Here is a 26,030-nt window from a genome sequence, read left to right on the forward strand (position 1 = left end):
CCCGAGTGGACCGTGCTGAGCACCCAGCCGTCCGACGTTACTCGGGACCACTCCAAGAAAAAACGGGAGAGGCGGTTGTGAAATAAACGAGGAGGATCCGTAGGGGAGAGTGATGTGCAGCCCTCGTGCGTCCCATCAAAAGGGTTGCTTCGCCGCCTGTGGGGCTTTGGAAGCGGCCTGGCCCCGGTTTCGGCGGTTGCCCGACGGGCGACGGCGATTTTGGGCCGGTCGCCGAGCCGGGTAGGGTCGGTACCGCGACTGATAGCGGGAGGGCTGCGGGCGGAAAGGTCTACGCTGCGTAACCGGCGTATGCATCCCGAGTGTCCGGATCGCCACCCCGGCCGTCCTTGAGCGACTGGATCCGCGAATCCGTCTTCTCCGAAAACAACCCCTTGGTGTCAAAGGGCAAATCCTGGAGAGTAAACTGGACTTCTGGAGGCAGGGTGGAAGATTGGAGCCAGGCGATGCGCCGCATCGTGACCCCTGTTGCTAAGGTCCGTGCCCCTGAGTCCGCCGCGTCGAGGCCGGCTGTAATGGAGGAGCGAGAGGACCGCCTCCCTTCCTCCAACATTGTGGTGAAGTCCTGGCGGGATGTTGACGGCAGGAGGTCAGTGAACTTGGCCAGGGACGTGAGTATGTCGAACACGTATCTGGCCAGGAGGACCTGTTGGTTACCGATTCTCATCTGCAGGCCCCCTGCAGAATAGACCTTTCGGCCGAGAAGGTCCATGCGCCGTGCCTCTTTCGCCTTTGGGGCAGCGGCCGGCTGGCCGTTACGCTCCCTATCATTAACGGACTGTACCACCAGGGAGTCCGGAGTTGGATGCACGTACAAGTACTCATAGCCCGAGGGAGGGACTGAGTACTTCCTTTCCACTCCCCTGGCTGTGGGAGGCACGGAAGCGGGCGTTTGCCAAATGGTGGTGGCGTTTCGTTGGACCGTGCGCACAAAAGGTAACGCAACCCGGAGTGGCACGTCTGACCCCACCACGTTTGTGATGGGGTCCTCGTCCTCTTTTACCTCCTCTATAGGGAGGTCCATAGCCGTCGCCACACGGCGGAGTAAGTCTTGATGCGCCTTCGCATCAACGGGGGGCGGCTCCCTTGATGCCGCACCGGCCACCGCCTCATCGGGAGAGGATGAGGAGGATAACTCCTGAACGACCTCAGCCGAAGAGGGGTCCACTGCGTGGTGGGCTGGGGGTTCGGAGGGGCACTCTGGCACCACCGGAACGGCTGGCGGTGGGGATGGCGGTGGTCGAGATATCGACGCCTCTGGGACTCTGCGGTGGGCCCCTGGAGGCCTCGGCGGAGCAGGCATAGCGTCCGACTCATATTGTGCCCATGGGACCCAAAAACCCCACTGCTGAGCCCCGCTAGGCTGGGCTGGTGGCGTTGGAGGCGGGAGCCCATAGGCTTCTGCGCCGGAGGCGATCGACTCAGGGCGGGAAGGCCAAGGAGGTGCCAAAGAGGGTCCAGGGCACACTGCCGGGGGATGCTCTTCCCCTCGGCGCTGGGAAGGCGACCTCGCTCGACGGTCTTCATGGTGCCGGGAGCTCGACCGGTGCCGGGAGCTCGACCGGTGCCGGGAGCTGCGCCGGTGCCGGGGGCTGGTCCGGTGCCGGGAGCTCGACCGGGAGTAAGATCTCCGATGCCGAGACCGACCATGGTCACCGCGGTGCCGGGAGCTCGACCGGTGTCGGGAGCTCGACCGAGAGTGCGAACTGCGACGCCTGGAGCGACCGCGGGAGTCTCGGTGCCGGGAACGGTGCCGGGACTGAGACCGGCGGTGCCTAGCTGGTGGCGACCTCGATCTGGTGCGGCGTCGGGAGTGCGACCGGTACCGTGAAACGGAGCGGTACCGGGACTTCGACCGACGAGGAGACTGCGATCGGTGCCGCGATGGGGTGCGGTGCCGGGAGCGCGATCGGCGGGACGGCAAGCTGTCGACGGTGCGGGAGCGAGACCGTGACCGTGACCGACGTCCACGCCTTGATTCCATGGAGGGTGGTCGGACCATTGCCGCCGGTTTTCCTCTGGAGACGACAGCCCGCGCCGGCGGTGCCGGGGGCCGGAGGCCTGGAGCCTCTATGAGCTGTATCAGCTCTCGCGCAGAGGCGAACGTCTCCGGCGTCGACGGCCGCCGAGGCTCGACCACGGACGGCACCGGGGAGCGAGGCGGCGCCGGACTCGACGGCCCTTGCGGCGCCGGAGTCACAGGTGCAATGCACTGTTTGTGCAGAGGCACCACAGGGGCTGCAGGCTGCGGAGTCGCCTTGGCGGAGTCCTGCACGCGCGCCTGAGCCAAAGCCTTCACCAGTCTTTGTTTCCTGGCGGGCGAGAGCGAGCGGTGCCGAGTCTTCGCAGCCGCTTTCTTCGCCGGCGGTGCCGCAGTCGGTGCCGGCGGTGTGTCCTGCACGGGAGGAGGCCGCGGAGGCGGCGCGGGCGGTGCCGGCGGTTGGAGGGACTCCTCCATGAGGATCTGTTTTAAGCGGCTATCTCGATCCTTGCGGGTCCGCGGCTTGAATTTCAAACAGATCTGGCACTTGTCAGTTCGGTGCCCTTCGCCTAAGCAGCGGAGACACGCGTCGTGCGGGTCTCCTACGGGCATCGGTTTCTGGCACCCCGTGCAGGGCTTAAAGCCCGGCGCTTTGGGCATGAGCCCGCACCGGCTAAGGCAAAAAAAGGGGGAACCCCCCCTTTTTAGCCTATCTAACCAACACTAACTATGCTAACTTAACAACTATAACTAACTATGCTAACTATGTACAACAATGAACTAGAGAAAGCTAGGGACGTGAAGAGCTAACAAGCACTCCACAGTTCCAACTGCCGTCACGGGCGGTAAGAAGGAACTGAGGAGCGGACGGGCCGGCTGGGGTATATATTTAGCGCCATGGCGGCGCCACTCCAGGGGGCGCCAGCCGGCCCGCCGGGGTTGCTAGGGAAAAAGTTCCGGAGAAGCCGTGCACGCGCGGCGCGCACACCTAACTGGAATGCATGGGAGCAATCACTCGAAGAAGAAGGTTGCCTGCCTGCTCATTTTTCTCAGAATAATTTCTGCAATGCACAAAGGGGAACAAAACCGAGTGTGTGCTCCCTGTTGTTTCCATGTGATGTAGAAAGCAAGCCCGTCTGCCCTGGAGTCTCTGCGGCGCCCGGCGCCCTGGCCGGATTGCGACAGCACAAATCAGAGCAGAGTGACGCTCAGTGAACTAAGGGGGGTTTCGCGCTGTTCAGCCTCTTTACGTCAGGTTTGTTAGTGTCTGTTTAACTCAAGCCATCCAGAAGCACCTGAGAGAAAGCAGGACTCTGTTGCAAATTCAAACAGATCCTACAGTTCCATCCTGCATCGGCTCATAATCCCCCTGGCTAGGACCTCCAGTGCGGCTTCCGCCAACCCCAGCACAGCTTAGTTCTAAGATGGAAAAAAGCAGCTTTTGGGACACAAGAATCCTGCCCCCCCCCCCCACAGCCTTTTTTATCCATCCCAGAGAACCAAACTGAGGGCACAGACCCAGCCGTTGCAGGGCCCCTTTAAGAGACAAGCTCCTTAAAACCCAACTCCTTTCGGCCGCTGGGTGACTGGTGTGTGTGTGTAGCCCAGACGCTGGGGCCAGGCCCTGCTCTTTTTGTATTCCCCAGGCGGGGCAAAGGGAGCAGAGGTCCAGCAGGTACTGCTCGGGACGTACCAGTCCCTGGTGGGCACACAGCTGCCAGGGCCTTGATATACCGCCCGCCCTGGGGACACGCCAGCAGCTATGGCAGCATCCTGCTCTCCTGGCGTCGACACTGATTAGGAGTCACTTCCCCGAAGTCAATGGGGCTGGGGTGGGGGCAGGACGATGGCGGAGGAAGCAGGCTATGGTCCACGGGGGGTTCCCTGGAGCAGGCTACACAGCGCTCTCGGCTTGGGATCAGTCACTGGCCCTACAGACCGGGGTAAGGGACCCATCAGGCTATTTACAGAAGCTGCACAGGCAGGTGGAAAGTCCAGTCAAGGGGACACTGAGGCGGACACAGCGCAGGGGCAATGGCTTAGCTCCTAAGGGCCCGATCCTGCACACACCCTCCGCCACAAATGCACTCCTCGGCGAGGCAGCTGGGCCAAGCGGGCAGGAGGGGCCAGAAGGCAGGGAATTGCAAACTGTGAATCTGTCCCTACTGCAGCCGAACCTATTCCCCGCCCGGCTCTGCCTGTGCCCCCCGCCCCGGGGAGTGGGGATGGCCAGATGCACCGAGGGAATGAGTTGAAAGTCGGGGATGGAAAGGGACGATCAATCCCTGCAGCGGAGAATGGGTGAGGACGAGATGCAGGCTGGGGAGGAGGTGGGGGCTGTGTGAGAGCAATGGATGAACGTGGCATGGAGAGAGTTTGTCAGTCCTCAGCCAGTCTCAGCTCTGGGGCTGTCTGCTCACTTGCCTCTCTGTGGCTGCGTTTGGAGCCAGCTCAGGATCTCTGCTCTTGGACTGACTCCTCTGGGGTCAGAGCAGAGACTCCCCACACCCTGCCCAACCCCAAGCAAGTGCCCCACTTCCAGCTGGCTGCCCGTTGGGCCAGCGAACTCCCCCACCCCCGGATGGCCAGGGTGAGGAGCACGCGGAGCGGCATGCACAGCATATGCCCTCCGAGAGGCAGCCAGTGCATGCTCCAAGCACGGAGCCCACTGCCCCCAGGGGGTTCTGAACCCCAAGCCACTAAGGCTGGAGCAGAATGGGTGGCAGAGCCCCCGGCTGGCATCTTCCCACCGACTTCAGGGGCGTTTGCGCCTGATTGGTAACAGTGCGGATGAGGAGGGGCGGCCCCTGGGGCGGGGGGTGATCACTCGCTGTTAGCAGCAATTCCACAGGAGACCTGGTGGGAGCGAACAGCACAACTCCCACAAACTGCACTGGTGGCAAGGTTCCCCCCGCTCCAAGAGTCCCAGTGTATATCCAGGGTCTACCCTCCAGCCTGCTCGCCCACTGACCGCGCTCCGTCCCCGTGAGCTCTGCAAGGAGGCCGATGCCCAGCAGAAGCGTCTGATGGGCCAATCGGTTCCCCTGGACAGCTCCCTAAGGGGCACCCAGCTCCTGTTCTCTTACGCTCCAGAGAAAGACCGGAGCGCACTAAGGAGGAAAAGCCTGAGCCCGGGCTCTGTCCCCAGAGGTGAGAGCACACAGCTGTGTCAGAACCTATCCAAGATCGCAACTGGGCCAAGGGCGAAGGAAAGACAGGCAGCAGTACCTTAATGCCGTCCACGGGGTTATGGATAACGGTGGTTTGAGGCTCCTACGGAAGAGAGACAGAGGAAGGAGAAGAGAGACAGAAAGGAAGGAAAAAAACAACACAGTAGTCGTTGGAAGAGAGGGAAAGACGGATCAGAAAACGGTGACAAGAACATGAAGGGGAGGGGGAAGACGGAGGGGGGACAGACCCAGAAGAGAGCAGGGAGGGGGGAGGATGGAGGGAGAAAAGCAAAAAGTAATTAGTTCAGCCAAAGGCAAATGATTAAAAAAAACAGAGAGTGGCAGAGTAAACCAGGAAGAGAGAAACGGGGTTGGGGGCTGGATCTCCATGAATGAAACTGAATCACAGCCCAAGCCATGGCGAGGGCGGCATGAGCATCTAGGCGAAGGTGGGGGTGGGAATGGAGAGTGTGAAGCTGAAATTGGATCAGAGCCTTCTGAGGCGCGGGGCGGGGGGCACGGCAGGAAGGAGGCAGGGCTGCTCCGGACCTGTGCTGCCAGCACCCCGATACAGGCTGCACCAGGGAGCCCTGCAAGTCCCCAGGAGCCCAAGAGCGGCCGCAAGGGCAAGGCCAGCGCCATGCACAGGGAAGGGGCACCCTGCTCCAGATGCCAGCGGGAAGGCAGCTAGTTGCCCAAGCATGGAAGGAACGGCCCTTAAAATGCGCCTGTCTCTGGGGAGCGCTCTCAGCAATCATCAGCCAGCCCAGGTCTCAGCCCTGAAGGAGCCTGGGTCCAGCCAGAGGGGAAGGGCCTTGCCGGCCCTCCAGCTGGGGGATCGTCTTTAGTGCAGCCTTGTGTTCGGGATGTGCGGCCCCCACCTCTCTCGCCACCCAAGGGCTTGCAGGTCGGCGGCACAGAGCTCTTACCTTTGCCGGAACATGGCGGGGTCGCAAGATGGGCTTGTGTCCGGGAACTTTACCATGCGCTTACCTGGGAGTAAAGGGAGGCCGGCAAAGCCCCCGTGTCTCATCAGACACACAGCTGGACTCTCTCTGGCACCATGTGGGTTCATATTGATGTAACAGGTATTGGAATGACCAGAAAACGTCTGGACCATTGAATGCTGGTGAGCTGCTGCCTGGCTTAATCTCACTCATCATATGCGTGGTCCCCCCTGTGATGTAACACTTGAGCGGCTGGATCGTGAGCCTCGGTGAGTGTGCGAATCACCATGCAGGAGAGCGGCACGACGGAGTGAGAAGAGCTGGTCTTCCACAGAAATTGTCACGCCCCTCTGGAAAGCAGAGCCCCATGGACACCGGACAGGCTACGGTGTGTGTGTGTGTGTGTGTGTGTGTGTGTGTGTGTGTGTGTGTGTGTTACAACTGGGAACTCCCCACCATGGACACCGGACAGGCTACGGGGTGTGTGTGTGTGTGGGGGGGGGTACAACTGGGAACTCCCCACTTCCAGATCGTTAGCAAAAGGACTCAAGACTCTTGCGGCTTTTCTGCTCATCCCTGAAGATGAGTCTTGCAAGCAGACTCCTCCCACCGGCTGAGTTTGTAGCTCAAAGCACATGGCGGGAAGGGGATAAGGCCTAGTTCCTTTTGTTTGGGGTTAGCTCTATGCTACATGGACTCGGGGCAGGGGGCAAGGTGTTTCTAGACAGACGGCAAGAGATCCCCAGCCTGGGTTTCGCCCTAAAGGTCAAATCGTGCTTGCTGATTACAGAAGCCTTGTGATGGGGTGTCCACCCCCACAGGGCGGAGCAGGCTGTCAGGCAGCACCCGGGGGACAGCCGGAAAAGCTAACTGATGAGGAGGGGCAGGCTGAGCTGGTATAAAGCCAGCCAGCTGAGAGCAGAAGAGGGCTGGCTGGGTAGGCTGAGAGCCAGGGCTTGGGCCGGCTGAACGGAGCTGGAAATCCAGGCTGAGAGGGAGGCCTGGTCTACACTAGGCGTTTAAACCGGTTTTAGGAGCATAAAACCGATTTAACGCCGCACCCGTCCACACTAAGAGGCCCTTTATATCGGTATAAAGGGGTCTTTAAACCGATTTCTGTACTCCTCCCTAACGAGAGGAGTAGCGCTAGTATCGGTATTACCATATCGGATTAGGGTTAGTGTGGCCGCAGATCGACGGTATTGGCCTCCGGGTGGTATCCCACAGTGCACCACTGACCGCTCTGGATAGCAATCTGAACTCGGATGCAGTGGCCAGGTAGACAGGAAAAGCCCCGCGAACTTTTGAATATTTCCTGTTTGCCCAGCGTGGAGCTCCGATCAGCACGTGTGGCGAGGCAGTTAAAAATCAAAATAAAGAAAGAGCTCCAGCATGGACCATGCAGACGTGATCGCTGTAAGGGCAGGCAAATCTGTTCTATCAGCACTCCGTTACAGAAGACAAAATTCAAAATCATTTTTAAAAAATCTCCAGACAGACGCCATAGCAGGGACTCAGCGCACTGCTGCGTGACAAGCGTAACGGAAAGCCAAAGAATCAAATGGACGCTCATGGACTGGAGGACTCAAGCTATCCCACAGTTCTTGCAGTCTCCGAAAAGTATTTGCATTCTTGGCTGAGCTCCAAATGCTTCTAGGGTCAAACACAGTGTCCCCGGTGGGTCAGGGCATAGCTCGGCAATTTACGCACCCCCCCACCCACCCCCAGAAGTGAAAGGGAAAACAATCCTCTCTTGACTCTTTTACATGTCACCCTATCTTTACTGAATGCTGCAGATAGACACGATGCTGCAGCACTCAACACCAACATCCTTGCTCCCCCCCTGCCATGGGTGGCTGATGGTACAATAAGACTGATACCCATCGTCATCATCAGCCTATTGGCACATGGGGCAGTGCAAAAGGACTGGTAACCATGCCGACTAGCATCAGTTAGGTCGATCAAGGGAGCCTGGCCCTAATTTTTCCTGGTAGATGGTGCAATATGGCTGGTAACCGTCTTCATCATAGCAACAGGGGGCTGAGCTCCATCAGCCCCCACCCTTCATGTGTAAAGAAAAGATTCAGTTGCCCCTGGACTAGCAGTGGGATGCTGGGCTCCTCTCCTACACACTGCTTAATGTCCTGTCTGGACTATCATAGCAGCTGGAGGCTGCCTTCCACTCATTTCTCACTAACAAGTCACTGTGTCATCACACAAGTGGGGGGACAATGCTATGGTAGCCCAGGAAGGCTGGGGGAAGAACAGAATGAACAGGTGGGGTTGTTGCAGGAGCACCCCCTGTGAATAGCATACAGCTCATAATTTCTGCAGGATCTGACACAGAGCAGCTGTGCTCTCTGGTTATGATATACAGTGGTTCTCTAGTACACTTGCCCATATTCTATGCAGGACTGATTCTATTTTTAGATACCAAAAAGGAGGGATTGACTCAGGGAGTCATTCCCAATTTTGGCTTTTGCGCCCCTGGCTAAGAGCAGCCAGGGGCACTTATGACAGCAACAGATGGTGCAGTGCAAAAGGACTGGTAGCCACGATCATCTTATTACCAATTTATGGTATGGTAGATGGTGCAATATGGCTGGTAACCATCTCTGCTGTCATGCAAAAGCAAAAGCATGCTGCTGTGTAGCGCTGCTGAATCGCCTCTGTGAGCGGCATCTAGTACACATACGGTGACAGTCACAAAAGGAAAAACAGGCTCCATGATTGCCATGCTATGGCATCTGCCAGGGCAATCCAGGGAAAAAAGGCACGAAATGCTTGTCTGCCGTTGCTTTCCCAGAGGAAGGAGTGACTGACGACATTTACCCAGAACCATCCGCGACAATGATTTTTGCCCCATCAGGCACTGGGATCTCAACCCGGAAATTCCAAGGGGCGGGGGAGGCTGCGGGAACTATGGGATAGCTACGGAATAGCTACCCACAGTGAAATGCTCCAGAAATCGACGCTAGCCTCGGACCGTGGACGCACACCACCGATTTAATGTGTTTAGTGTGGCCGCGCACACTCCATTTTATACAATCTGTTTTGCTAAACCGGTTTATGTAAATTCGGAATAATCCCGTAGTGTAGACGTACCTGGAGAAGCAGCGAAGGATGACAAATAGCTTCAGATTGGGAAGAACAGAAAGATCTGTCTCTGAAGGGGAGGGAGCAGACGGAGATGGAAACACGAGTAAGGAAAAGGATTGACATCTTAGGCTGATGCGGGGAGATGTTAATCCCCTGACAACAGCAGAACGGATTAGGCACAGTATCAGAGATCGAGGAGGAGCTCAAAGCAGGCAGGGTGGCGATTTAGTAGGAGAACGTACACACAAGGAACAGGCTGAGAAACTTCTTAAAACTAGACTCTTACGTGCAATAAAAGCAATTTGCCAGCTACCTAAGTTTGTGACAGAAGCAAGAGGGGTAACGTACAGGGTTCCACCAGGCATGGCTGAGGATGTAATTAAAAAGGGGATGGAGAGAATCCAGTGCTGATTAGCAGGAGAGGGGGAGACCATAAGCCGTCCACAGCTGTCTGAGTAACATTTAAAGCTGCAGCGATACCAGATAGTATCTGCTGGTTTAAACCATATACCCCAGCCCCTTTGCTGCCTGTCAGGGGAAAATGAGGGGCGGTAAATGTGGAGAAGTGCGGGGGAAGAACACAATTACAATGCGACAGTTATAAAGCCAGCGCAGCACACGAAGGGTGTGTGGCTGCGGAACAAGCTAGAGAGAGACAGAAAATGAAAACCATCCATAAAACATCCTACACAGACGCTAACACAAAATATTCACATCGGAATTTGGAGGAGGAGGAAAACGAGCTGCTGGTACAACACCACGCAGTTCAGGGCAGGGAAGATGATATAAGGGGAATAGATGAAGACGCACTGCTTGCAGGCAAAGAGAAATTGATAGGGTTTATGACCAACGTGACTGATTGCCGTTTACAGAACAGGGAAGAAGATGACTGAAAGATTAAAAATGATAACCAAAGTGACAGAAAAGTATTCGCATATCGGCAATCTCTCGATAGACCATGTGCACGCAATTTTAAATGAAGGTAATAATGTAGTTTAAACAACACGGTTCTAATGTTTTTTTTGTTGGAACGCACATAGTTTAATAACACATGGCTGGGAATGAGAGAAAGCTGGGTTTGAAACGGAACACCAACTTGATGAGATAGGTGTCCAGGAAACACGGTTAGTGAGAAAACTCATGTTTAAGCTTTCAGGATATGATGTAATCAGACGTGACAGAGAAATGACAAGAGGAGGAAGGTCTAAGTTATGTTGGTATCGATGAGCAGAACTTATGTTTTGAGTACAATACTGTTGAGATCCCTCTGCAGAATTATAACACCTTCATACAAATCTAAAATGTTTACAACCCAGATATAAAAACACTAGACAATCTAGAATTGGAAGAAAGTATCAGGGGGTAGCCGTGTTAGTCTGTATCCACAAAAACAACAAGGAGTCCGGTGGCACCTTCGGTGGATGGGACCTTTTCATGTTTCGATCTGGGAATTGCAAGAAGCAATATGGCAAAGTAATGCAGCTGGGAAACTATAAAGAAGGCGGAATGGGAAGTGATCACTTGCCTATGCTAATTACATATCAAGGCCAAGGTAATGCTGAAAACGCTGAAGGAATTCCTACCTGGAGGCTTAGAAAACCAAACTGGGAATGCTTTAAGAGTAGGTGTGCTGAGTATCTAAGTATCAATTGTGTACATGATAATCTAGAGGAATTTCATGACAATATAATAAAAGGAGCTGTAGCAGCAACCAATCTAGCTATATGTAAGATATCAAACTGCCACAAACTCCGAAATTCAGTTCCCTGGTGGAACAAAGGTTGTCAAGCAGCAGCTAAAGAAAGAAATTCAGCATACAAACAAGCCAAAGGTACAATGAATAGCAAGGACTTAATGAACTATAAAAGACGTAAAGCAGTGGCACAAAGAACTCTTAAAAAGGCAAAGAGAGATTTGGAGAAAGTATTATGGGAAAATGAACAAAGATTCAGAGAGAGAGAAACCAGTTAAACGAATGAATGGGATACAGAACAAAAACAGATTAGACCTGGACTTACAGTAAATGATGAAGTCGAACGCTCTAACTCAGGAAAAAGTGGACATTTTAGCCAAAGAGTTCCAAAAAGCTAGTAGTGATACAAAGCAAAGCAAAGAGTTTTGTGAACCAAAAAGAATGTTTGCCAATGAAAGCTGTAATATAATGATGACACAGTGAATGAAAATTTCAGCATACTGGAACTCAAAAAAGCTAATAGACAAGAGTAAAACTACAGCCCTATATAAAGATACCATATGTAATGCCATGCTTAAGCACCTACTGGAAGGCAGCATAAGGGTTTCTTTTAAATGATATAATAATATCTGGGAAGAGGAATACTACCAGTGGTTATACTGATAGGAAAACCTGGCAAAACACGCACGAGACCTGATGCGTGTCGAGCTATTCCGCAAAATTACGGAAAGAATGAAAATGAGAGCTTAGCAGCATGCTTGGGGGAAAAACGAAATTACGCACTATGTCCAGAGCAGTCTCAGGAAAGGAAGATGCATAGCTGATCATACTGTAAGATTAAAAAGAGAAATACAAAACCCCAGGAGGAACAGAGCGTTCCTGACAGCTGTCTTCTGGGACACCGAGAAAGCATGACATGCTGTGGCAGGAAGGCTTGCTATAGAAACTAGCCACAATTGGAGTAAGAGGAAGAAGGTTCCAGCGGGTAAGAGACTACTTAAGTGATAGAACTAGAGTGACCAGGTGTCCCGATTCTATAGGGACAGTCCCGATTTTTGGGCTTTTTCTTATATAGGCTCCTATTACCTCCCACCCCCTGTCCCGATTTTTCACATTTGCTGTCTGGTCACCCTAGATAGAACCATACAAGTAAAGATGGGGGCAGCTTTGTCAAATCTTTATAAATGAACAAATGGCTCTCCCCTGGGGGTGCTATCAGCTCAACCCTGTTTAACTTTATGATTAATGATCCCCTGGGGAGTATACAGGCAGGAATAGTTATTATCTGATTTGGGGATGACTGTGCTATATAAACCCAACATAGAAGGCTTCCGATAGCTGTGGAGAGAACCAATGAGATGCTCGGGGGGGATGTGATTTCAGAATGGGGAGATATGCAGGGATTTAAGTTCTTGCTCGCTAAAGCTAAGATCGTCCCAAAGAGGAAGACTGGGGAGGAACAGAATGTCTCTCTCTAGATAGGGCCTGCTGTTTTCAGTTTTTATTTTATTTAATTTCCCCCTGGAATTTGCAGTGTTTATTACAACAACAAAAACAGGCGAAAATCAGTGCAAAAAACTACTAATAATTTTTCTAGGTAAATATCGGGGTTTGTTTTGGTGGATGGAAAGACGGGGGAGGGGGAAGTATTCAGTAGATGAATGCTTTGAATTCCGTTCATCAATGTGGTTTGCTGCAGAACTAAAACAGAACTCAAAGCACAATGGCACCTCCGAGGTTAAGAAAACAATAGATCTCATGCAATGTATTGTAGTTTCCTAATAAAACAAGTTATTTTTTATATATCTGAATGATACAAAAGTAGGGTGAACCTCAGAAAAAAACAGAAATAATATTTTTTGTAAAACCCAGGATTTTTTTTGGTAAAAATTGGTTTAAACTGAAAACAAAGGGGCTTATCTGTATAGAAAAAATACAGGTATCTCAACATTTGACATAGAATATCAGGGTTGGAAGGGACCTCAGGAGGTATCTAGTCCAACCCCCTGCTCAAAGCAGGACCAATCCCCAAACAGCTTTTTACCCCAGTTCCCTAAATGGCCCCCTCAAGGATTGAACTCACAACCCTGGGTTTAGCAGGCTAAGGCTCAAACCACTGAGCTATCCCTTCCCACATCTCAGAAGTTATGTCTAACAACAAGCTCACTTGGAAGGGTCACCTAGGTAATATCAAGATTAAATGTAAAGCTAGGATGAATCTGCTTCAAAGAATTGCTGGGAATGCTTGGGGTATGCCGAACCTTTAATTCCACTTCTAACTCAACACTCGAACAATCAGAGCTGAGCTGAGCCCAAGCTCTGTGAATCACAGGTGGTGTGAGTATCACGATTCCGTTGTGCGGGCTGCAGGTCACAACTGGAGAAATGCCTATAAATGGAAGGATGAAATTGTTAGATTTCACCTTTTGGGCGAAGGTTAATGGAAACAGAGAAGATCAAAGTACTAAATGAATAGACGAGAACTGCTGGGAATTAAGTAGAGAAGAAGTAACTGGATGCCACAAACTCCCAGGGTCAAAAGGTGGGTAAAAGACTTGGGTGAAAAGGAAGGTCTGGATGAAATTAAAATCTTTAGTCCTGGGAAATCCACCTACAGCTGGAGGGTTGGCTGTCCACTTGTGGAGCTGGAATTATAAGAACATAAGGAAGAGCAGGACTATCAAATATGACGACTAAGATTTCTGAGTTTATACATAGCAAATGGGGTTAGCTTTGCTAAAGCTCTACTGACGGTTCCAGAGACAACAGCATGGGCAGAGTGGGAATGGCCTTTGTATCCCCGAATTTGGAATTAAGAGATCTAGGAGCCTAACCAATTTTGCAGCCATTTGATGGCCAAATTGATGGGTGTACTGTTGGCACAGCGGTATGCCCAGCTATGGTTGTTATCCTACCTGACTCTTTACCGGGTGTAACGGCAATTAGAAAGGAAGCCTTGGAAAGCAGGAATGACTCATTCAATTAAATATTGTTCTTAACTACGGAGATAGCACAACTGGGTGTATACAGATAGTAACAGTGTGGATTCCGGGGTGTGTCGGGACACTGGGCAATGAAATGGCAGATAAAGCTGCAAAAACTGCCTTACAAAGTGAGGAGGTTGAGAAAACAGGACTTCAAAAGTTTGGTGAAGAGAGAACTTGCACAGGAACGGGAAGAACTATGGTCCCAAGAGGAAAAAGGACAACGGTTCCATGAACTATGTCCCCAGCCTGAGGATACTGGTTTATTAATAGCTACGACAGCTCCGACTCTAGGTACTTCTGTTCTTCGAACAGCTTGCTGTGACCTGCATGGTCATTTATATTTACGAAACAAGCACAAAGACGTGCTCTGTGACGTATGCAAAAGTCTAGGACCCAGCTGAGCAGCTGTCGTGGTAACGCAGGGAGGATTCCACAAAAAGATTCTTTCCCAAGAACCGAGAGGCCGCGAGGTGAAAGACTATCGTCGGAAAGGACCGGTGAGCGCGCCGGGAAAGTGGGGCAGCCGTAAAAGAGAATCACTTCCCTTTTCGAAGGATACTGGGCTGGGGCGGGGGGAGGATATATGATTTTGATGATGCGAGAATGGCTGCTGCAGCAGCATAAAATGAGAGGAGAAGAAAAAGACAGACCAGAAGAGGGCTGCAGGGAACGTAATCTGGAGTTTGGGCAGGCAAGGCCAGAGGAGGGGGCTGGAAGATGGAGAAGGGGAGCAGAAAAGGGAAATAGCAACAGAATCTGGGATCAAGTAGATGGCAGTTGCTAGACTTAGGGTAGGTCCATACTTACCCGCCGGGTTGACGCAGAGAGTTCGACTTCTCGGAGTTCAAACTATCACGTCTAATCTAGACACGATAGTTCAAACTCCGAACGCGCTCCCGTCGACTCCGGAACTCCACCGCCGCAAACGGCGGTGGCGGAGTCAACGGGGGAGCCGCGGAGTTCGATCCCGCGGCGTCTGGACAGGTAGGAAATTCGAACTAAGGTAGTTCGACTTCAGCTACGCTATTCGCGTAGCTGAAGTCGCGTACCTTAGTTCGATCCCCCACCCCCCCGTAGTGTAGACCAGGCCTTAGAGTCCCTGGTCTGGAAGCCGGAGGAGTGGGAGGGGGGCCCAGGTTCCCCTACCAGCCGCTGGGGAAGCAGCAGAGGGCCTGGCCCTGGAGCAGGCACACGGACAGCTGACCTGGTGGAACTCTGAGACCTGCGAGGGTAGGGCTGTTAATGACCAGGCCAGAGGGCTGAGTCACACGGCGAGTCCAGGAGAGCGAGGGAGGGTGCGGTCAGAAGGGGGTCATGACCTGAAAAGTACTAATCCCCAGACGTGGCCACCAGGAGGCGCCCCAGCGGTGACTAACTCCGTCACAAGCTGATATCACCTTCTGAACCCTGCGACTGTAACCCATGCATGGGTCTACGTTCGCTCGCTTTGCCCTTGTACGTAACTCTCTCGTTTCCTTTTCCTACCTAATCAGTCTTCGGGATTGGCTACAAGCGTCTGTGGTGGGAGATCTAAGGTGCACTGATCTGGGGCAAGTGACTGGGACTGGGGGAAACCTGAATATTGCGGTGATTCTCGGTGGAAGGAAGGGTCCGTCGATCACAGAGATACACTCACCTGGGTGGGGGGACAGAGCGGCGTACCCCAGGGGTACTCTTAGAGCACCCAAGGAGCTTGCACTGGTTGGTGAAATCTAAGCATAGAATTCACCACCCGTTCGGGGTTGGTGCTCTGGTGTTTAACAGTCTGCCCTGCGTTTGGTATCACGCTCTTGCGTCACCGCTGGGAGCGTTACATTAGCGTGACTGTAAACTCGGGTGTAGACGTGCCATGAAGAGTTAGCCCTTAAGCGTGACTGGGAAGAGATGGGTGTGTCCTGTCTGCACTAGAATTTCAAGGCATGTTTGTGGACATGCGTTAGAATGTGATCCGTGCTAGGGGTACCAATGAAAACGATTCCAGGGCTGGACAGAGCAGGGGTACAGACGATCCTCTGGCAACAGGGTGTCCTGGAGAAACAGGCCACTCCAGGGGATGCAAACGCAAAGGCCTGCACATTGCACTCACTGATAAGGGACTTTGCACCTCCCCTCGCTGCAGCCCTGTTCAGTCTCTGAGGCCTGTCCCCAGGATTCTGGCCCGGGGCGTTGTACCGTACAGCAGGCCACTGCCTCTCCCTGCTTCATTTACAGCTTCGCGGGGCCCAGAGTGACCTCCTGCTCCGGCCTGTCCGTGACTCCCAGCCCCAGAGGGAGCAGCTGGCTGCAGATCAGGGCTCCAGGCAGCCCTACGGAGCCAGCACAGCGCGCAGGCTGCTGGACGCTGCGTCGGCCTTGCCTTCCCGGCTCGGTCTCGCCTCAAGCGATTGCCAATGGTGGCATCTCCCCCGCCCCTCCTATTCAGCCCCCTTGGCACTAGCCCCGGGGTGGCAGCCGGGGCCCCGCACTGAGCGGGGAAGTGTCTGGACCAGGGTAGACGTGAACGCAGCTCACCCTGCCGCTCCTCCCCTGGGCCACGGGAAGCTCCGGGAGGGCTAGAGCAGCTCCTGGGACGCTCGCTGTCCCGGGCCGAGGCCTGGGTCAGGAACAGCTTGCTCCCCAGGCGAGGCCCGGCATCCTTCTCCCCAGGCCTGTCCTACCATCCCTGGGGCTGGGCACGGTACTGGGCTCCACACACTTACCAAGGCCAGGCACTCTGGGCCAGCTCTTCTCGACTGTGACTCTGGTCCTCCGCGGGGTCTGCTCTGGGGCTGGCACTCGCAGCACAGGGATGGGGGCCGAAGGCAGGGAGCACGTCAGGTGCCCAGCCGGGTGGGGCAAGCCCTGGCACCTGCCATTGGCCGGGCTAGTGACGCAGAGGGGCGGGAAGCCCCCTCTGTTGTTTGAGCAGGAACATGCAGCCCTCCCCTCTGGCCGGATTGCCTCAGGAACGCAGGAGGCTTTAGGGGGCACATGGGCAGGGAGCACCACTCAATCCCCCCGAGCCAGGCGGCTCGCAGGCAGCTGGGAAAGCGGAGGGGCAGAAGAACAGATAGAGAGCCATACCAGTGCAGCTGGAGGGAGGGTTCCTTTCGGGCTGGTGACCCCGGCGCTGCCTTTGCTGCTGTTCGTCTGCGGCTGCAAAGGAGAAACGCACCCTGAAAGGCAGGCCTGAACTTCCAAAGCCTGCGCTCCATGCTGGTGGCCCATGCTCCCCTCCACACCCCCAGACCTTTCCAACCCTATGGGGCAAGCAGGGACCCCCTGCATTACGTGGTCAGGCCGAGGCGGACATGAGCAGGAAAGCCAAGTGCCTAGTGTGCATCCAGGACTCCAGAGAAGGCCCAGATGTGGGTGGGACACAGTGGAACTGGGGAACTGTCTATGGGCAGCTTTGCAAAGCCCTCCTGGACTGGGAGAGACTCCAGAGATTCGAGTCGTGGCTCCAGGCCAGTCAGAAGCTGTGAGCGGCAGGCCCCAGCTCACCACGGCACTGGCCTGACAGGAGCCTGCACCGCCGGAATCATATCCCACCGGCCTCGGAATCTAAAACCGATCTCCCCGCAGCCCCAGCACGCTGCTCACCTTGCCAACGTCGACCTTCTTGTTCAGTAAGCTCTTAGCTGCTGCATGGGGAGGGAAAGGACAGGGTTAGTGGCAGTTCCCCCCTCGCCAGCACCCGCCGTGCTGCCACCTGCCCTTGAGGGGCGGAGAGAGGCCCCTTCAAACCCAAACCCTGATGGGTTATGTCTGAACACAGAAGGGGAGTGCCACCCCTTCCCCCAGGCGGGCAGCCTCCTGCACCCGGGGAGCCCCCACCTTCGCCGGCTTGAGCGGAATACGAGATGGGGACCCAGAAAAGGTCACAGCGGCCGTGGCAGCCGGCCCAGTTGGAGGCTGTTCCCTTCACGTGAGCGCAGCGTGCCCTCGGTTTCCCAGCTCAGCAGAGCTGCCCCAGGCAGGCCCAAGTTTGGCCAGAGCACACGCAAGCAGAACCGGAGGCAGGCTTTCCAGGGACAGCGCTCGGCTCTGTCAATGATGTCGCCTCAGAGAAACCCTCCAAACCTTCCTAAGTGGGGCAGCCCTGGGGTCTCTGCTCTCTTTCCCTGGAACCTGCCTTGAGTGCCGGCCAGCAGGCTCCACTAGAAACCCACTGACTCAGAACATCTCCGCCCAGCTGGACCTTTCACTAGCCCCTTCCCCGGTTCCTAAAGGCAGGTTCTGGGCAGAGGGCGCCAGCTGCCTCCGCGTGATCTCACGCTGTTCGCCCTCTGCACCAGTGTGATCTACCCTCACCCCCGTCCCCAGGGCCCTTCTCTCCTGCCCTCACACCAGCCAGGCTCAGCGCTTCACCGCCTCACAGCCAGTGAGCTGATAGCTGAGCAATCCTTCCTCTGCACCGACCCTTCCCACGCAGGATCACGCCCTCCGAGAGCCAGCCCCCAGCCACCTACTGCCCCCTCCGGCCAGGAGCTGCCCAGCCACACATCACCGGGCAGTGTGGCACCGAGGCACAATCCCATTTCACTCCTTGAGAGCACTTATCCCCACCAATCTCACCATGCGCCCACCAAGCAGGTCGGGGGGAGCGGGGGTTCAGCCTGCACTCCTAGAGGGGCACGTGGAGACACAGGGGTTAAGGTTATTCCCCAAACCTGCACTGGCACTAGAACTCAGGGATGATGCCCAACCCCTGCTCTAACCGCTACTCCGCACTGCCTGGGCTCCCAGCCCCCTGAGTGTCACAGCCTTGGCATCCATGGCCCTCCCCAGCTGGGGTCCAAGCAGCAGAAGCTTCACTCACCAAGGAGCAACCCCTGGAACCTGCAGCCCCCGCTGTGCTCTGGGTCCCGTCTTCACTGCCCTGCCCAGCCCTCCTGCCCTGGGGTCTCCAGCATGCTAGGCTGTGCTGCCTGCTTCCCCGCTGTCCCCTCTGGGCCTGGCCACCTGCTCTTTCGTGCACACCCCCTTTTGCTTTCTGTATTTTCCTTACTCCTTGGGTCGGAAGCTGCATTCAGAATAGCCAACAACTGTCCCATGTCAGCAACGCTGCAGCCCTGGCTGAGAGAGCAGAGGAGCTGCAGGCCTGGAATGACGCATTGGCAGAGATGTGGGAACCCAGGGCTGGATATGCCAGGGGTTGAGAGTCAGGATCGAGGGGCACCAGCAGGGCTGTGGGGGGAGCCCAGTGCTGGGATAGCAGGGGGATGGAGTCAGGATTGAAGACACCGGCAGAGCCAGGGATGGGGGGCAGGATTAGGATAAAAGGAGGTTGTGAGTCAGGAGTGAGGGGCACTGACAGAGCCGGGGTTGGGGGCAGGACTGGGGTAACAGGGGCTGTGGGTCGGGAGTGAGGGTCACCGGCAGAGCTGAGGGGAGCCCAAGACTGGGCTAGCTGGAGCTGTGGGTCAGGATTGAGGGGCACTGGCAGAGCCAGGGGTGGGAGGCAGGACTGGGGTAGCAGGGGCTGTGGGTTGGGATTGAGGGGCACCGGCAGAGCAGCTTGTGGTGAGCCCAGGACTGAAACAGGGGGGCTGCTGGTCAAAACTGAAGTGCACTGGCGCAGCGGTGTGTGGGGACAGATTGCATACCGCCTGCTTCTATTTGCTGGCTTTTAACTGGTGCCGTTTGTCGCTCATTCGCAGACAGAAACCCTCTCTGAACGCTACCCGAGCATCGGCGCTCGCCCTACGGCCCGGGGACTAGGTGGAACGTAGGGAGCGCCGCCACCCGGCCCACTGCCCCACGGCCACCTCTGCCTCCCGTCCCCCAGCCAGCTCTGAGGAGAGAACCCGGGGAAAGGTTTGCTTACCTGACAGAAATGTACAGAAGAGGAAAGCGAGAGAGACAGGCAGGTGAGAGGAGAAGGAGGGAGTGGAGGGCAGAGGAGAGAAGAGAACAAAAAGAGGTGTTGATTCCAGCAGAGTGCAACGTTTCCGGGGAAGTTACCACTCACAGCTGGCCTGAGCACAATCACACTGATGGTGGTGCAGGGGGTGGGGGTGGGGGCGCAGGGGGTGGGAGTCGGGGCAGACAGTAGCCTTTTAAAATGCCACAGCAGTCAGAAAAGCGACAAGGCAGAACGAGGCAGCTCTCCGCTCCCCGGATCGTGTCTCTCAGTGTCACCGAAGCCAAATTCTTTGTCATTCAAGCACAGTGGCCATATTCCCCCCACAGTGCCCCCTAACATTGCTGGTCCCCCCATCTGGGGATTGAAGTGATCCTTGCTAGCGTCTAGTGTTCAATTTGACTTTGCCTCGTGCAGCTGATTTCAAACCAGCAGGCACATGCCCCCAACAGATCTAGCCTGCCGTGGCTTCCTGTCACTCTGCTGAGCCCAGGGTGCGTGGGAGGGGGCTGCTGACTGGTCCATGGGAAAGCGTTACTGGTAAACGCAGCCGTAACTACTCCAGCTGTTCCCGCCACTGGCGCATTCGTAACAATGCGGGTTACTGGGGGGCTTTCCAAGGGACGGGGCCGAGGCTCCGGCGCTTAGAGTCTTTAGAGACGGGACAACCCCCTGTGAAAGACCCGCCATGGTGCAGCCAGGAGGTACCGGGATTAACGCAGGGTGACATTCGCTGGCCTGTGCCGTGCAGATCAGCCTGGATAATCGTCATGGTCCTTTCTGGCCTTAACCACGTGGCGCTCCTTCGGCCCTGGCAATAGAGGCTGTGATCAAAAGGTAGCTGGTAGCTTTCCTGGGAAACAGAATGGCTTCCTTGGCTCTGCAGCACGGATCTGGTGGCCGACAGCATCTGTTGCTGGGCTGCACACAGCCACGGAGGGCACCAGCGAATGCGGCCAGCTGTGACTCAGACGGGAGCTGTTTGGGTGCCTTTGATAAAATGCACCACGCGAGTACCTACACTGTGCTGAAAAGGCTACAGGCTTGGCCCGCAGTCGTGCTCTATGCGATGGTCTAGCTGGAGTCGCCCCAAGACTGGAGGACGAGTTACTCCAGGATTAGAAAGTGTCTCGTGGACTTGAGACATCTGTGCATGGCCTGTGGGGGCAGAGGTCCCAGCTCCGGCTTTGGCAGAGCATTCCCCTCATCTGGAGCGTGAAATGGTCAGTTCTACTGCACGCCAGCCCCGTCGGCTGGGCCTGACAACACAGCGAGCTTCGCACTTTCCAGCTGTGCTATTAAGGAGGGTCAATATCCCTCGCTGAGGGAGGAAGAGGGGCGGAGACACAACTCGCCCAAGCTCTCCCAGCAAGTCAATGCCAGAGCTGGGAACAGAACCCAGGAGTCCTGGCCCCCAGTCGAGCGGCCCATCCCCTAGGTCACCCTTCCTCCCTAGAGCAAAACCACCAAGCACGTAAACCGTGCCTGCCTCTAAACCGTCACTCTTCCATAAGAGCAGCTCTTCCAGGGCTGGCCCGTCCCCAGGGAGCTTCACCACACAGAACCTTGCAAATCGGGAAGAGGAGCTGCCTTCATCCCTTTCAGCAGAGCCCCCTGTGGGGAGCACCCAGAAAGGTGGTACCAGTAACGTCTGGCAATCCTGGTGTCCTCCTGCAGGGGAGAGCCACCTGGCTGGGAAATGAGAGCATGGCGTGCGCTGGGAGGGAACCCAACCTCACAGACCATCTACGTGCCACTGGCAGTGGGCTCCCAGCCCCACGGAGGAGGAAGCTGGCCGTGCAAAGGGGTCACGCTCGGACCCTCAAAGCTCTTCTGACTGGTAACCCAGCCGGAAAGCAGGGGATGAGGTCTCCAAAGCCCAGCCTGACCCTGGGCTCTCCAAACCTAACTCCCAAGGTCACGCTTTGGCCAGCGGGACGCTGCCAGCAGAAATGCCCGTCCATAAGGTTCAAGCTGCTGGACACCCTGCGCAGCATGTGTAGGGTGAGGGACCTGGTCTCATCACGTGAACTCACATTGCCTGGCACAGCATGACCAACCTACAAGGCTGGCCCAGATGCCACAGTGACCGTCTGGGGGGCTCATCCCCAGTAGCCATGGCGAGGGGAGGGGAGATGGATGCCAGCAGACTGAGATCTCTCATGGCCCCCTGGGCGTGTCACTTTGCTATGGCTGGCTCCTGGACCGGCAGGGAGCCCAAGTGAGTGTAAAGTGAGGGACTGCAGCTTGGTTTCCCAAGGCTCTGGACTGGCAGAGGATACAGTTCTGGGGAGGTGATGCATTCGTTCCCCAAAGGAGGAGGGTGCAGAACCAGAGAGGACTTCACACCTTAAAGCCACCAGGGAGAACCCAACACTCTGGGCTTATTTGTTATTAGAGACAATGGGAAGACTCTGGAGGGCTATAACCCTGGTGTGACGGGATTGGGTGCAGGAAATGGCAAGACAAAGCCAGGCCCTTTGTCTATGGCCGAGGAGGCTGCCAGCAAGGCGGGTGTTCCGGCAGAGATTTCTCGCCCAGAGGGCAGGGGAGATCTGAACATCAATGACAAGAAGCCTTGTGCACCGTGGGCAAGGCTTGTCTGGAGACAGAGGGGATGGAAGGGGACAAAGCAGGGAGTGGGGTAGAGATGATTTAGTTGGGGATTGGTCCTGCTTGAAGACTAGATACCTCCTGAGGTCCCTTCCAACCCTGATATTCTATGATTCTATGAACCTCACGGGTGGAGGGGCCAGAAGCCACTTGCAGCCGCTCTCCATGTCCTGGTGGATGGTGTGTAAGATGAGGAGCAAAGGGACCCTTTGGGCCAACCCTTTGCCTAAGCCATCGGAGCAACTGCCAGCCACACCTACGATGAGCCGATGTGCCACAGCCAGAGCTTCTTCTGGGGGAGTGGCACCAGACGGGACAGCAATGGAGGGGCCACAGGCTGTGGATCCCCCTGGAGAAGAGGGGAGCAGTGCATTCGGCACCAATTGTTTCCTATCAAGGCCCGATCTAGGATCCTGGAGCTGGTAGCGTCCTCAAACTCGCTTCAGGGCTGGAGCTGTCTGTTCAGCACCACTGGTCATGGGTGGCTCCGGGTCATCTTTTGGCGATCAGTCCAATACTGTCCAGAGGCCAGAAAAGGCAGCCCAGGAGGTTCTCCACAGGGGCTCTCTGCTGTGGCTGGCTCAGGGCCTGTTTGTATCTCTTTCAATTGCTCTGCTGGGTGGGCATCGCTCTTGCTTGTAGTTCACTTGTCATCCTTGGCCAGTGAATCTATAGCCAATATCCACCATCTGACTGGCCTGTGTTCTTGTGAAGACCAGTGATCTATTATTCTGCCACGCCAAGCTAAGCAGCACCAGTCCCACTCCAGGCCGAGGCCAGAAACCCCACCGCTCCCTTCTTGGTGTGGCAGCTCCATTTCTGCTGAAGCTACCGTTCCTTTCCAAACTCCTCTCCACTGCGCAACACCGATTGTTTCCCCCAGTGGAGAAACTTGTGTGACTCACTCACTTGTCCTCCGTGCTGCTGGATGAAAAGCCCTGACATGCTCTGCTCCGCTCTAGCCACCTGCTGCCGACTCCACAAGGGGCTGGAACGTGACTTTAACATAACGTCTTGCAGACAGAGGGGAAGCGGATCCAGAGAGGGCACAGCCAGGGCAGGAGAGTTTGGAAGCTGCTCCAGTGTCAGCCATTGAACCATCGGGGCATTTCTCTTTTCAAACGCAGGTTGTCAGAGCTGGCGGGGCAGTTCCCGGGGTCAGGAGAGTGACAGCAACTTTCCACATCAAGCAAAATCTGTTTACTGGCAAGTGACAGCAGCAATCTAGGTGCATCTTCATTCGGGGGTCTCACGGGTGTAACCGGATCAATTTTAAATCGATTTCATTACAGCCCCCTAATATATACCCCTGGGTGTCACCCTAAATTACCCCCTCCCACCAGCCTCTGCTTTTCTGATAGTCACAGGCTGTTCCCACGTGCCCCTTTGAGCCCTGCCATAGCCACCCGAGGCAGTGTCTCTCTCCTTGCAAGCTTCCAGCCCCAAGTACATTGTGAATGCCTATAGACTGAAGTTTGCATAGAGATTCAGGTGCCTCCTCTTAAAGCAGATGCAGGAAATGCCGGCACCAGTCTGCTCTGAGGGGATGGGCTTATAACCGGTGCCAGACACAGTGCGACACGTGGGTCAGTCACTGCTCCCTCCACTGGATGTGTTGGTTGGATCCCGGACGGAGTTTTGCACGGACATTAATACAAGCTCGGGTGGGTGTGTTTCTGTCACTGCCATGCAGATCAGTCTCCTGCATGCAGGGCTGGCACCAGCGGACACAAAGCAAAGAGCCCCACCTCCGGGTTGGGTGGACAGATAAAACCAGACAAGGCTCTGGACCATGCACTTGGGTCACACAACCTCATGCATCATTCACCAAGTTCAACCTCCAGGCCAGGCCAGGGGGAGGAGCGGGCGGGAGGCCGTGGCAAGCAGAGAGCCAGCATTCACAAGGAAGACCCTTTGGGATGGAGGTGGCACGGGAGGGGGGGAGCCTGTCTGAATGCCCACAGACCCTCCATATGGGTAAGCTCTCCCTTATCCCTAGCTATCTCCTTTCACTAGACTAGCCAGTCAGCCCAGCCACTTCCGGACAGCCCCCGGCACGCTCAGGCGTGTTTCCCCAACACTTCCTTTAACTTGGGCTCTGTTTTTCCTTCTGCAGCACTGCTGAGCCCCAAGGCACCTGTGATTGACAGACGCCTCCTGCCAGGCTTCCGGTTCCAGTGACCCTTGTGCTCCTAGACCGTGGAAGACCACGATGGGAAAGGCAGAAAAAGCCACCTCTCCATCACCCACCAAAGCCGGGGACTGGCCCCCAGCTGTTTGTCGAGCCTCCCCCCAGTCATCTGCCAGTGCATTGCAGAGATCAGTGCAACAGCAGCGCCCGGGGCAGTAACTGAATCCCTTTCACCTTCGTCCGGAGACAGCCTGGGCGTCCTCATACAGGTGCGCACCCAACGGGGTGGCCCGTATCAGACACTGCTGCCAAAGCCGCCTCTTCCCCCGGCTGCCAGGTGCATTCCTGCTCCGTGCGGGAGCTGTCAATATCCACCCGCCCTGCGCTCAGCCGGCCAGTGACTTCACCGCACCAGGAAGAGGAGGCGGGCGCTGGAGAGGGAAAGGTCTCTGCACTGACATGCCGGATCAGCGGGGGGAGAGGGGATAGAGATGCCAGAAGAGCAGAGCTAACCGAGCTCTGGGGGCAATACGGGAACGCCTGCCTGCGTGGCTAGGGGACTGCAGACGATGGCCGTGCCAATCGGCGGCTGCTCTGTGCACAAAGCTCCGGGAATCTTGCCAATGCAGCGCGACGGCCACACCTAGGTTGGACATTCACATCGTGCTCCGGACACAGGCGAGCTTCAGGCAGAAAGGCAAATGGGCCCAGGTCAGAGCCCGTCTCCAGGCCCCGTGTGCACCAAGCCCCTTGCAAACCACATTTGGAAATGGATAGAGGGGAAATTTTCAAATGCCTCCAAATGACCAATGAGCCAAAACCCCACTGACTGGCAGTGACATGGACTCCCAGGCGCCTGCGGGGCTTTTGAAAATGAGAGATAGGCTCTTAAATCACTTGGGTGCTTTGGTCAATTTCATCTGAGCCCATTTTCAGAAGTGCCGAGTCCCACAGAAAGTCAGTGGGCTTCAGGCTTCCGCGGCCCAGAACCTCAAAGCCTAACACCCACTGCAATCAGTGGGAGACAGGCACCTATATACCTTGGAGGATCTGGGCCCTAAGTGACTTAGGAGCCTTTGTAGAGGTTACCCAGAGGCTCTGCTTAGCCATAACTGGGGGGTGGTGCGGTGCATCAGACTTGCATAGCCACACTGGAGACATTCCCTGTGCCATAGGCCCTCTGGGAACTTACCCCCCGACTGCCAGACCCTGGCACAAGGGAGATCTCCTCGGAAAGGAACTTTCTTCAGCTCCAGTCTTTACATTTTAATACAGCGCCACAAAGCAAATGGGTGCTCTCTGCTCTCTCCCCTCACTCCCTGAAACGCCACCCCAGTGACTCTCGCCCTGTGCGAGGGCCACTGTGGGTCTCCGCCCTGCTGACGTCTTCCAAATATCAGGGGTGCTTCTGGCGGGTGCCTCGGGCTGCCCCTCTGCACAGGGTGAATGTCAGTCCTTAAGCACACCCAGCACCTCTCTGCTGTCCGCTCTCTGGAGCCACGCAATCGCACACCAAAGTGAGACGGGCAACTCTGTCGCTGGGCCT

General features: G+C 55.7%; 1 protein-coding gene and 1 long non-coding RNA gene across 7 annotated transcripts in view; one reads left to right on the forward strand and one right to left on the reverse strand.

The window, feature by feature from the left end:
* CAMK2B (calcium/calmodulin dependent protein kinase II beta) overlaps window positions 1-26,030 on the reverse strand; it is a 147,863-nt gene that overhangs the window by 17,462 nt on the left and 104,371 nt on the right. For 4 of the 6 annotated variants that reach the window (XM_045004651.1, XM_045004650.1, XM_045004655.1 and 1 more), the window contains 3 exons: window positions 17,478-17,518; window positions 16,959-17,030; window positions 5,228-5,272 (listed from right to left, as the gene is read on the reverse strand). In XM_045004651.1, coding sequence (XP_044860586.1) covers window positions 5,228-5,272; window positions 16,959-17,030; window positions 17,478-17,518 — 158 coding nt within the window. The remainder of the gene's footprint in view (window positions 1-5,227; window positions 5,273-16,958; window positions 17,031-17,477; window positions 17,519-26,030) is intronic. The other 2 variants (XM_045004652.1, XM_045004654.1) reach the window with 1 other exon arrangement.
* LOC123363550 lies at window positions 14,351-25,595 on the forward strand. Its single transcript, XR_006576799.1, has 3 exons — window positions 14,351-14,392; window positions 19,538-19,747; window positions 24,470-25,595. It is a non-coding gene; the product is annotated as an uncharacterized LOC123363550 (long non-coding RNA).

This window comes from Mauremys mutica, chromosome 2, assembly GCF_020497125.1.
Source record: "Mauremys mutica isolate MM-2020 ecotype Southern chromosome 2, ASM2049712v1, whole genome shotgun sequence".
NCBI lineage: Eukaryota > Metazoa > Chordata > Testudines > Geoemydidae > Mauremys > Mauremys mutica.